Source organism: Typopeltis vanoorti, chromosome 23 (assembly GCF_054136105.1).
Source record: "Typopeltis vanoorti isolate ZY-2024b chromosome 23, IOZ_Tvanoo_1.0, whole genome shotgun sequence".
NCBI classification, from domain to species: Eukaryota; Metazoa; Arthropoda; class Arachnida; order Uropygi; family Thelyphonidae; genus Typopeltis; species Typopeltis vanoorti.
The window spans coordinates 61,293,141-61,305,990 of record NC_143571.1 but is presented as its reverse complement, the minus strand read 5'-3'; the positions used below and the strand labels follow the sequence as shown (position 1 = coordinate 61,305,990).

The window sequence follows — 12,850 nt, the reverse complement described above, 5'->3', positions numbered from 1 at the left end:
GTGATGATAGAAGAATTGCAGCCTGAAAAAAAAAAAAAAAAGAGCAGAAGGTCATTAAGATGACACAAATGTGACAACAGTTCGTTTGAGGCAGTGTAGGTCAATAGGAAAAATATACAACTGGTTACTGCTTTAGGCCAGGGAAAGATGTGGAAGACATTCATTGGTAAAGGATATGATTGAAACATTTAAGTTACTAAAAGGGTTTTATAGGATTGATGCAGACGAAATTTTTAGCACTTGGCTAGAGGTGACAGAACAAGAAGGTTATCCTGTAAATTGACTAAGAGTATTATTAGCAGGGGATGTGAGGACTAGATTATTCACTTGGAAAGTGGTGAGTGGAATTGATTGCTAGAGTCTGTTATGAGTGCTTTGTCAATGAATGTATTCAAGGAGGGACATGGATAGTAGCATGGGTCTCTTGCAATGAGTCTTTGGACTCCATTGAGATTCCTGTGCAATAATAAGAATATATTATCTTGTCTGCTATTCACTTTACTAGTTTTACAGATAGTCCCAGTCTCTTCAGTCCAAATCATGTTTTTTTTTTTAAATTCAGTTATATTATGTTTATCAAGTTATATCAAGAAAGTGGACATGGATTTCACTGATGTGTGTACAATTTAATTGATTATATACTTGTTCGTACAACACATAAAACATCAGTTAAACTTTCTAAGACTAGATCTTTCCCAGGAACTGATATTGGCAATGACCACAACATGGTCATTGCTGCCTTGAATCTAAAATTAAAACAAATAAAAGATAACCAAAAACAAAGAAAAAGGTGTAGTGTTGAGAAGTTGGAATCACCTCATATGCGAGAACAATATAAATTCCATGTTAACAATTCCTTGAATCCTTCCTAGAAGAAGTCAGAAGTATTGATGATATATTCAAACTATTTTCCAAAGCTATTTTAGAAGCAACTGATACCTCTCCTATCCTATCCTTTCCATCCATCCCTTAGGATGATGGGTTGAACTCCCTCCCAATGAGGGGCTTACGACAAATTAATGCGGCTGGTTCATCACTCCTCTGCTGCATCCCCTAAGGACAATAATCATCACTGTAAGCCATCTGTGTTCACAGGGCTGGTTTGCCTGTTTTGGGGGACAAAAGACCTGAGTTTCTGGGTGAAAAAACCTCTACCTCTGTATGAGACTAGCTAACTCACCTTTCGTTGAAAGAGACCAGATAAAGGTTTCTCACATCACTGTGTGAAGACATTTTAAAACTGTGATCAAAGGAGAACATTAAAATCCACTATAAATGAGGATAAGGATAGCAGGAAAAAATATAAAGAACTGAACAAAATAATAAGAAACAAAATTAAAACAGCTAAAACTAACTGGATTCTGAATGAATGTGGAAAGATTGAAGAGGAACTACAAAGAAACAACCCTAGAAGCACTTTTCAAATGATAAGGAGATTAACAAACCCTTCACTAACTCAAATTGGTCAGTTGATGAAAATAGCAAGCTTATGACTAGAAAGGATGAATCTTGCAGCATTTTGCATGATTACTCAACTAACCTTTTCTCAGAAGACAGTATCCTTAATAATCAAAACCTTAAAGACATAATATTAATACACTGGTTGAAGGAGACGTCTATTTTAAGAGCAGAGGTAGAAACAGCAATTAATTATTTGAAGATGGGAAAATCACCAGAGCATCTATGATAGGTTTTTCCCTTGCCTTCAGATGGAATAACTTCAGTACTACTGAAGGCAAGGAAAAAAACCTATCATAGATGCTCTGCTCAAAATTTGTCAAGATGTGTGGTAGAATAATTATTCATGGCCTAAAGGTTAGTGAACTTCTGTTCTGATTCCTATTTCTAAAAAAGGAAATAGTACAAAATGTTGCAATTATAGCATTATCAGCTTAATTAGTCATCCAAGCAAAATTTTCCTAAAAAATCTTACTCTATAGGATTGGGAGGAAAATAGAAAGTATACTTTCAGAAAACCAAACAGGATTCCATAAAAACAAGAATACAATAGGTCATTTATTTACAATACCTTTCATTGGAGAAAAATATATTGAACATAATAATCATGTCACAATTTTATAGTTATAAGAAAACTTTTGATTTTCAGTAAGGTGTGAGGCATTGTGGAAAATACTGAACTAGTATGCAATATACAATAAAATCGTATTCTTAATTAAAACCCTTTACTGTTTCTCAGAAATGTTGGAAATCAACTGCAACTATAACAAGTCTTTTAAAATGGAAAGAGGTGTGTGTGTGTGTGTGTCACAGGTTTATACTTTTGGCAATGCTTTTTTAATCTTTAATTTAAATATATATAATAAACTTAGCCTTCGAAAACTGTGGTATTTGAATTACAGTTGATGGGAAAAAAATCATTCTCAGATTTGCAGATGACATTGACCTAAAAGTAGAGAATAAACATCACTTTCAAGAATTAACAGAATTTAAAAGGCACTTAATGATTATGGATTAAAGATCAGCACTCGCAAATCCAAAATTAATGTCTTCAGGCCTATGAAAATTTCAGTTAATGATGAAAAATGGAAGAAATAGAAAGATTCACCCACTTGGGAAGCATACAATACAGAGATGGTCAGTCTAAACATGACATTAAAACATTCATTGCTAAAGCAACTGTTGTCCTTCAGAGGTTATAGCTACTTTGGAAGGACAATAAAATATGGCTAGCTACAAGATTGTACTTCATCAATACCTTTGATAACTCTGTCTTACTCTATGGATGTGAGAGTTGGACTTTGCTAAAGGGAGATGAGCAAGACTATTGGCCTTTGAGGTAAAGTGCTACAGCAAACTTTTGAGGTTACCATACATGGCATATATAACATATGGTGAAGTTAGAAGGAAAAATCTGCTCCATTGCTAGAATACAAGAAAATATTATCACTAAAATATGTTTGAAGCAACTCCGGTGGTTGGAGATCACATAGCTAAATCACATAGCTTACCTAAAATATCGGGTTATTTGAAAAGTTTGGTAAATTTTCAATAGATGGCGACACAAATTTGTTCATTCATACCAGTGTCGGCATGTATCATCTTTTTCATGATCCCTGGCAAAATTTTAGCACCACATGTAATGTGTAGTTTTCGTTTTGCAAACATTTAAAATGACCGCGTTCACATTTTTCATAAAAATGAAGAAAAACGAGTTTCGTGCAGTGATAAAACACTTTTATTTGAGGAAGTGGATGGCCACGCAGATCAAAGCCAAGTTAGATGCAGTTCATGGGGACTCTGCACCAGCATTAAAGACTATTTATTTTTGGATAAATGAGTTAAAATGTGGTCGTAAGTCCATCAAAGATGAAGCGCCTTCCGGATGCCTGACAGGTCACTACAAAGGAAATGATTGATAAAATCCATGGTATTGTTATGGAAGATTGCTGAGATTGTAGGCATCTCAACTGAATGAGTGTATAATATCCTGTACGAAAAATTGCACACGAAAAAGCTGTGTGTGTGTGTGTGTGTGTGATGGGTGCTGCGATCGTTGACTGTCATCAACACAGTGTTTGCCGATGTTTAATTGCAATTCACAGGATTTTTTGTGTTGATTCATGCATGAAACTTGGATCCACCACTACACACCTGAGTCCAAACAGCAGTCAAAACAGTGGACAATGCCCATTGAAAGAGCACTGAAAAAAGTGAAGACCGTCTTGTCAGCTGGGAAGGTGATGGTCACTGATTTTTGGGATTCCCAAGGAATTATCATGATAGACTATTTGGAAAAGGGTAAGACAATAATAGGAATCTATTATGTGTCGTTGTTGGACCATTTAAAAGAAGAATTGAAAAAAAAACAGCCAAGATTGGCACACACAAAAAAAGTATTCTTTCATCAAGACAATGCACCATCCCACACATCGGCGGTCACAATGGCAAAATTGCACAAATTGAGGTTCGAATTAGTTTCACATCCACCGTATTCTCTGGACTTGGCCCCTATGACTTCTTGTTCCCAAACTTAAAAATTTGGCTCGGGGGGAAAAAATTTTCTTTGAACGAGGATGTCATCAAAGCTCTCAATGACTGTTTTGCACAATTTGACAAATCCTACTTTTTTAGATGGGATGAAGAAATTGGAAACTCACTGGACCAAATGTGTAGACCTCGATGGGGACTATGTTGAGAAATAAAGGTGATTTTTTCCAAAAAAATGTGTTTAACTTATTTTTTTACCAAACTTCTCAAACAACCCACTAGCACTAGAGGGCTTGATTTTTGCTAAAAAAAACACTGGTGCAACCTAGAATGATCAGAATAGATAATATTAGAAAATGGACTAATTCTTCATTCTCCACCTTGTTAAGGAGATCTCAAGACAGAAACATGTGGAGAGTGTATGTTAGGACTGTCATCTTTATAGTGCTCCAATGGTCTATATAGACTGTGGGTGAAGAAGAAGAAGATATTATGTTTGCGTTAGAATAAGTTTTCATTCAGATAACCTAAAGGATAACATATATTGTGGGTATATTCAGTGAGTTGTTTTGCAACTGCTTTATAAAATGTTAGCAAATGCTAAAGACAAATCCTACCTTTTAACAAATCCATGATACATGCTCTATGCAGTTGTCATCTTCATATTTTGTGTTGCTATGATCATTACTCAACAAATATTTTTGCTTATTTGCATGTGGCTAGTAGATTTTGCCAACTGGCAAAATCTACTTGTCGCATTTTTATTTCATTAAAAAAAAAAAAAAAAAAAAAAAATCTAAACAAAATCTTTTTAATTTTGGGAAAACACAGATGTAACACTTAATTATTTTACAGAACTCCTGTTAACTTATTGGGATATATTATTTAAAAAATGAGGAGTCTTGGGTGAGTTGCACTGTTTGCGTGGTCAGGAGGGATTTGCATAATTTGTTGATCCCTGGCTCTCGCCATGACTAATGAAATCCTGCAAGTTTTGTTCCCATAATTTTGAATTTGCATTATTGTCATTATGATGTGTTTGCTATTTGGCCACATGGCCTGGATACACTAAATATAGTTTCTTAACACACTTAAACAATCAACACCCCAGGATCCAGTTTACCTTGGAAAAGGATAAAAACATCAGTCTCCCTTTCCTGGACACTCTGATTCCTTCCTTTTGACTCTTATGCAGCCTTTCCAACATACAGATGAGTAGCAGCCAGGGTGATATTTCATGAATACAATATAAACACTTATTAAAAAGTTGATTTTAGTACCAGTCAAAAATGACAAATAGTCCTTTTTTTAATATAGAAACTTTACAATATTTAATCTCTTTCTCTTCTCATAGAACGACATAAGTTGCTACCATCAGGAAATCTTCATATTTTACATGCAGAAGTTGCAGATTCTGGACCATATCACTGTACTGCTTATAATCCTTTTTTAGAGGAGAGAAAGACAGCTCATCATAGAGTTTTGCTTACAGTCACTGGTAAGTTATTTTTTCATTTTTACTAACATAATTCTACCCCCCCCCTTCCCCACCTTCCTATTTCTTACATATGCTAAAAGTACAGGTAAGGTTATGGTATTGTGTATGTATATTTTTAATTTTTCAATTGCATTTAAAAAGATGGGGTATGGATGCTTAAATGTTTTGATTATCACTTGTATTGTTGTTTAGAGGAGGAAACACATCTAGTGATACTAAGTAATTAATTAACTTTAACTGATTGTATTAGATCAGTTCATCTAGTGATACTAAGTAATTAATTAACTTTAACTGATTGTATTAGATCAGTTCATCTTTGCAGCTCTCTTGGTTTGATGGAACCATTTGGTTGGAACCTAGGTTTTAAGCCTGTCCAAAGATGTCCTCCCAGCACTTAAGCCTTAACAACACATGGATCCAAAGAACCTTTATAAGGGCTTTTCAATAAGAGATGAGTTAGCCAGTCTCATACAGAGGTGGGGGTTTTCTTCCAGAAACTCAGGTTTTTTTTTTTTTGTCCCTCAAACAGGCAAACCAACTCCATAAACACACATATCTGCAGAAAAAAAATACTTACTGGGCAAGGAAAGCAATGGAAAAACCACCTTGTTCTATTATTATTCTCTAATAAAGTAACATTGCCCCACCAACCATTAGATTGAAAAGAGGAGAGAGTTCATCTTGGTCACCAAGACATCTTCACGGATACCAAGATGTAAACTTTTTCTTCAAAAATTTTTTTTGCCACTGTTTCACAGACAGTTTCTAGGTCGTGTTTCTTCTACAGATATTCATGACCACTGTTCAGCATAACTAGCATCCATCATGATGTTCCCTGATTTCTATTAAACCTACAGTATCACAAATAACTACTGCTCAACCTCATTTTACAGTTGAATTACTAATTCACCAAACCTGCCGCTCCATTATTCTTTCATTCCATTTCACTTGGTTCTGTGGAACAGCCTTTCCTATGAAGTATTCCTCAAAGACTGCAACCTTCAACTCTTTAAAAAGAAATTCAACAGATTGCTTTTCTCTTGAATTCCCCTGCCTGTACATAGCAATGCGTGGGAGTGATATTAAAAGAAGAAGAAGAAACTGCTTTTCATTAACGAAATCTGGAAGTCTATTATCTTGAGACCAGCAAGATCCCATCACAGCACCCACAAAGGGTGCCAGGATCCTGCCTTTTGAACTTACAATCCTGTCTTTTTTTCTGCATTTGTCCTCCTGCTGATACCTTCATGAATGTGCATAGTTATCTTTGCATCTGTGAAGATGAAATATTAGTCTAATAATTTAACAGCTAATTAAAGTTAATTAATTAATTATTATCCCTAGACATGTATTTTCTTCTTTTAACAATGCATGTTCATTGTAAAATTTGTGATGCTATATGATTTTTAATTTCAACAGATATATTTTTTTATTTTAACAGAGCCTCTAGGTTCCCAGGCACTTAAATTTACTTTAAACCCTCAACCACATTCAAATGTTGTAATGGGAAGTAATGTCACCATCGAATGTGCAGCAATTGGGTACCCTATTCCAAACATTACATGGAGGAAAGAGGAAGGACAGTTACCACGATGGAGACATCAAGTGGGAGGTAAAAACTATTTTTAATATATAGGTATTAGTATTCACTTAAAATTTGTACTGTCTCAAGTTTTGGTAATAATTTATAACTACAATGTATAATTTTTATCCATCTGAACAGCTATAGAGAGAAATAAAAATTAGTTAAAAGATCTGCAAGAGAAGATAAAAGAAATTATGTTGTCAGTAAGGCAAAAGCACAAAAGGCTGCAGCATTAGGACCCATTGGAAAAATGTATGAGGTGACAAGGAAAATATGCTCTGCAGAAAAGAAACAAGTAAATGCTATAAGGGATAAAAATGATTTGCTGCTAACTGAACAGGATAAGATTGTTAGATGATGGAAAGAACACTTTGATGAAATTTTAAATGTAGATCATAATATAACTGACATGATTGGAAGTTCTATAATGGAAGAACCTCCTATTAGCATAGATTTAAATATTATGCTAGGACCAATATCTAATAATGAATGTAATAGAGAAGATGAAAAGTGGAAAGTTCGTGTGGCAATGATAATATAGCAAGAGAAATGATTAAGACAAGTAATTACTGTTGATAAATTGCAACTGATATTTAACAATGTAATTGAAAAGATACCTAAACAGTGGAGACAGGCAATGATAACTATAATCTCAAAGAAAGGAGATCTCACCAGATGTGAAAATTGGAGAGGATTTAGTTTACTGCCAGTATCTGCAAAACTTTTCTGTAAAATTATTGATAAATAGCGTTAAAGTGAAATAGAAAAGATATTAAAGCACGAACAAGTTATTTTTAGAGCAGGTGGAAGCATTTGTGCATCACATTTTTACAATAGTCACAATAGAACTTAGAAGTTTATTATGCCTAAATTTCATAGATTTTTGCCAAAGAATTTGACAGTATTGATAGAGAAATATTATGGTTATTTTAATATTAGAAGCTATGGAATTCCTGACAAATATGTAAGAATAATCAAAGAAATATATAAATGAAGTAAAAGTTGTGTTATTGCTAAGGACATGTATTTACTAGACATTACACAACCCTGTCTCACAGGGTTGTGTAATGTCTGGTTTACTGTTTAACATAGTCATTAATTGAATTATGAGAAAAGTTGCAGGTGAAAAAGAGGAATTAAATGGAATCTTGTATTACAGTTGAAAGATCTAGCTTTCAACTAACAGGATATAATGTAAATATTGACAAAAGCGAATACTACTTTCAAAAAATTATATAATATATGGAAATTATCTAAATATCATAATAAAACCAAAAAGAAGACCTTCAGTATTAATATTAAAGGTGTATTATTATATGGATCAGAGACATGGAAATTGACCAAAAAAATAGGCAGCCCAATTAAACAGTTTTCAAACAAAATGTCTGTGTAAAATATTAAAAATGTTTTAGCCCCCACTAAATGTGGAGGACATCATGTGTTAAGCATTGGATAAGCTCAAGACAGAAATTAGGATAAGGAGATAGATTGATCAGTAATTTGAGGTATGCTAATGATTTTGTAATGACAAGGAAGAACTAGGACAAATTCTTGACATAGTTATCAAGATCAATAATAACAGAGGACTTCAACTCAACCCTAGCAAGACAAATATTATGGTTCTCAAAGGAAATACAAACAGGGAAGCTCTTGAGAAACAAGTGTACCTGAGGAAGTCAGCAAGTTTGAGTACCTGGGATCCATTATTAATGTGAAGAATTGCTGTTCAGAAGATATCAGAAGAAGAAGGTTACGAAAGGCTAAAACAACATTCAGAGACTTGTTGAAAATCTGGAAGGATAGATCTATCTCCATGGTAAAAGGTGAAGATTTTGGATGCAGTTTTTTTCAACAGTGACTTATGGATGTGATTCTTGGAACCTAGAAAAGTCAGATAAGAAAAGGATAGCTGCTTTTAAGATGTGGTGTAACAGAAGGCTGCTGAGGATATCATATACTGAAAGATGTACAAATGAATGGGTGTTAGAAAAGATCAGTAGAACTTTAAGACTCCTTAAGGATATTGAACAGAAGAAAGTTAAAATATTTTGGACACACTGAAAAGGATGGAATGGGGACTTCTCAGAACAGTAATAGAAGGTAAAGTTCCTGGAAAAAGAGGAAGGGTAGACTGTCAATGAGATGGATGGATAGTGTGTTTGGAGTGATTGATCTTCAGAGAGTTGAAGCATACAACAGGACTATGTGGTGAGACATGGTGTGGCACATTACCGAGCATTGGAGTGACCATATGGCATCTGTGGATGCCCAGTGAGCATATGAATGGAATGATCTACAAAAATGCAGATAGAAATGGATTGGACACTTTCTGAGAATGGACAGCAGAGAGAGAGAGAGAGAGAGATTTCAACAGTGTTTATTATTATTATCCCAGGATCCCAATGTAGTCAGATTCATTGCAGGAGAGATCCCTTTGTCATACACACAGCTCAACATATCTTGCCTTAAATGCATTCAAATTCTCTGCAGACTTCACACTTCACATGAGTAATGCATTCCAATCATTCACAACTTGCCATTCAAAAAACTTGCTTATCATACCCTCCTCCTCCTCCTCCTCCTGGGATGACCTCATGTTTTCTCCCCATCTCCCACTATTTTATGAAAACCTCTTCAACATTAATCTTATAACAACCTCTTATCAACTTGTACATCTCTATCATATCATCCTCCCTCTTCCTCCTATCCACTAGACTGCAATTTGCATCTTCTCAACCTTTCTTCATATTCAGAATCAAGATGAAAACAGGTTACTAGTATTATGCTGCAAGGTTCAGTGCTGGGACCACTACTGTTTAAGTTGTACATAAATGATATAGGAAATAACCTGAAAAAGGAAATATTCTATTGTTTGCTGATGATGTAAAATTATGTAGAGTAATATTTAATCAAGACAATGTGGAGAGCTGGCCAGATGATTTAAATAGGCTATCAATATGGGCAAAAGATAATGGGTATCAATTTAATGTGGAGAAATGTAGTTATGCATTTTGAAATAGACAGATTACAAGCTGTGTATCACATTGATGGAACTGTACTTCAGAAAATAGATGAAGCTAGAAATAGCATCTGAAAAAGAAGAATAGCCCACATAGTAAATACCAGAAGAAAATAAATTTAATTGAATAATGACATAGTAACTCTCAGATGACAAACAGAACTTATAAAACAGATAATCTCACCAATTTCAATGTTAATAATATCCATTTCTGTCCTATTTCTCATAAAAAAAGAACCATTTTTTCCCAGTATTCTTTTTGACGATACCCAAATTTCAAGACAGTTTGAGATTTCTTTTCTTGGAATTACCCTGACATCAAACCTCTCCTGGCATAAACATATCACAACCATTGCATCCTCAGCTTCAAGAAAATTAGGATTTCTTTTTCACTCATTATACAAATCACAAATCTGCCTAGCTATTGAATACTGCCTTCACATAAGAGGTGGGGCCCCTAAAAGCTCCCTCAAAATCCTTGACTCAAGACAGAGGAGAGCAGTTAGACTTATTAATGACCCATCTCTTACCAGCTCACTTCTCCCATTTTCGCACAGACATTTGGTTTCTGCAATATGTATATTCTACAAATATTTCCATGGGAAATGTTCATCTGAAATAACATCGATAATTCCCTGCTTAGTACTAATCTCAATGGAACATGTGCAGCTGTTGCTCAACATCCTTTCACAGTGCACCTTGAAACAAACAGAACAAGTTTCTTTTCCTCTTCCTTCATCCCTGCAACTGCTGTATTGCAGAACAGCCTCCCCCCTGTTGTGTTTCCCAAGGAATACAATATACAGTCTTTCAAATCAAATGTAAACAAGTTCCTCCTTTCCCAACCCACTACCCATATACAGTACTAATGTACCATAGGTTTATCGACCAACCTCGAACAAATTATAAAAATCAAGTGGATATTAAATCCAGCATTATTTCAAAGCAGAATACAGAAACTATAAAAGTTTCATATGAAATTTGACCAGAGAGCACAACATTAACAAAAAAAAAAAAAAACTTGATATAAAGATCAAAATGTGGAATTTTATTTTAATTTAATAAAGTAAATTCTTTAACACAATAGTATGTCTCCATAATTATTCATAATGACTGCTGATCATCATGTAACTCTGAAAAAAAAAGTGAATGGACATTCTATTGAAATTTGGAAGGGGAGTTGTGAGTAAGAGAGTAAGAAATAGCTTTTTTTTTTGCATGGAGAGTGGTAGAAGTATAGAATGCACTGCCTAAGAGGATGGCAAGAGTGCACACAGCAAATGAGTTCAAGTAGCAGCATGATAGATTCTGTGTTCTCCAAAGCTGATCTCTCATAATGTGCCTTATAACTTCATGGAGGTTCTGAATAATAAGAACTTGTCATTATTAATATTCAGGGAACAAGTAGTACTAATCTAAAATAGTGTGGTCACTTAAGCAGAATGGATAAGAAAAATTATCAGAACAAGTGTTTGAAGCAAAAAAAAAAAAAAGATTCGCTTATGGAAAATACACCTCTCCGACGTTCCAATTTCCTTAGTTATGAAAAGAAAGTTTTTGCTCTCTTAAGGTTTTTGCCTGGTCTCTGACGAAAGCCAACCAGTTTGAAACAGCTGTCAGGCCAGTGAAACCTTATCAAAATGGACCAATAGGAGGTGAATATACAGACGCTTAGGCATAACGATCATGTCACGTATAATGTAAGGCTAGGGCAATTCGTAAATGCCAGTGAGTGTATTCCTGTAAGCTCTCTGGTCAAATTTCATATGAAACTTTTATAGTTTCTGTATTCTGCTTTGAAATAATGGTGGATTTAATATCCACTTGATTTTTATAATTTGTTCATCGTTAAAGTGAAACTTTTGGGCTCTTTATTTTAGTAAAAAAAAGATAATTTTTGCATTGCTAACACCAAAATATAGATTAATACTGATGTTATTAGAAATTCTTTAGAAAATGATGTTTAATTATAAATTAATATAAATTAATTAAAATTATATGAAAAAGTTGCCTGCGTTGCCTTGTGAGAATATATCTAGGAGCATAACTAGACTTCCGGAAGAAAGATCTAGAGGAACTTTTTTCTAGGCCATTTTGTAGCCAGTTCTTGAGTTAGTTGTAGAGCACAAGCAAGTAAGCTTTTCTCTTGGAAATTCTGGTCCCATATCTTAAAAATGTTGACCACAGAAGTTGCACTATTCCAGATGACAATGGGTGTTATTGTTTGGAATAGCTAAGAGTGGAGACTGGCTGCCCTCCAATTTAAAAAAGTTGATTAGAGCTTTAAGTGCTTTGTATTTTTGAAAATAAATAAAATGATATTAGTGGATTTTTAGAGAATTTTATATTAGAAAAATAATACTATTGTTTTTTTTATAGCTTTTTGGTATCGTTGATAGCCTTCTGGAAACATTTAAACTTTTAAATTTGATTTTAGGTAATTTGTTGCTATTTGGTGTAAAAAGAAGTGATGAAGGAATTTACCACTGTGAAGCTAATAATAATGTAGGAGAAGTGTCAGCTTTTACTGTGTTAAAAGTCCAAGGTAAGTATTTGTCTGATTTTTGCGTGTTGGTAGCACTATGTAACTCACATGTTTTTCAGGTTTCAGTCCATAATAGTTATTTAAGGTATTATGGAGCATTCTGCATTATATAAATATTCACATTTTATTTCATTCCTTTCAAAGCATATAAGATTTTTACACTAAAGAGTATGTATGGCCTTAGATGCATACACATTTCATATAATTTGTTTTGAAGACTTTATTTGAATGATATATGAGTTTTCACTGGGAATC

General features: G+C 34.1%; 1 protein-coding gene across 2 annotated transcripts in view; it reads left to right on the top strand.

Annotated features, from left to right (window-relative positions):
* LOC150093900 (interference hedgehog-like) overlaps nucleotides 1-12,850 on the top strand; it is a 247,420-nt gene that overhangs the window by 100,366 nt on the left and 134,204 nt on the right. For both annotated transcript variants that reach the window (XM_090412904.1, XM_090412903.1), the window contains exons 6-8: nucleotides 5,303-5,446; nucleotides 6,888-7,058; nucleotides 12,488-12,595. In XM_090412904.1, coding sequence (XP_090269030.1) covers nucleotides 5,303-5,446; nucleotides 6,888-7,058; nucleotides 12,488-12,595 — 423 coding nt within the window. The remainder of the gene's footprint in view (nucleotides 1-5,302; nucleotides 5,447-6,887; nucleotides 7,059-12,487; nucleotides 12,596-12,850) is intronic.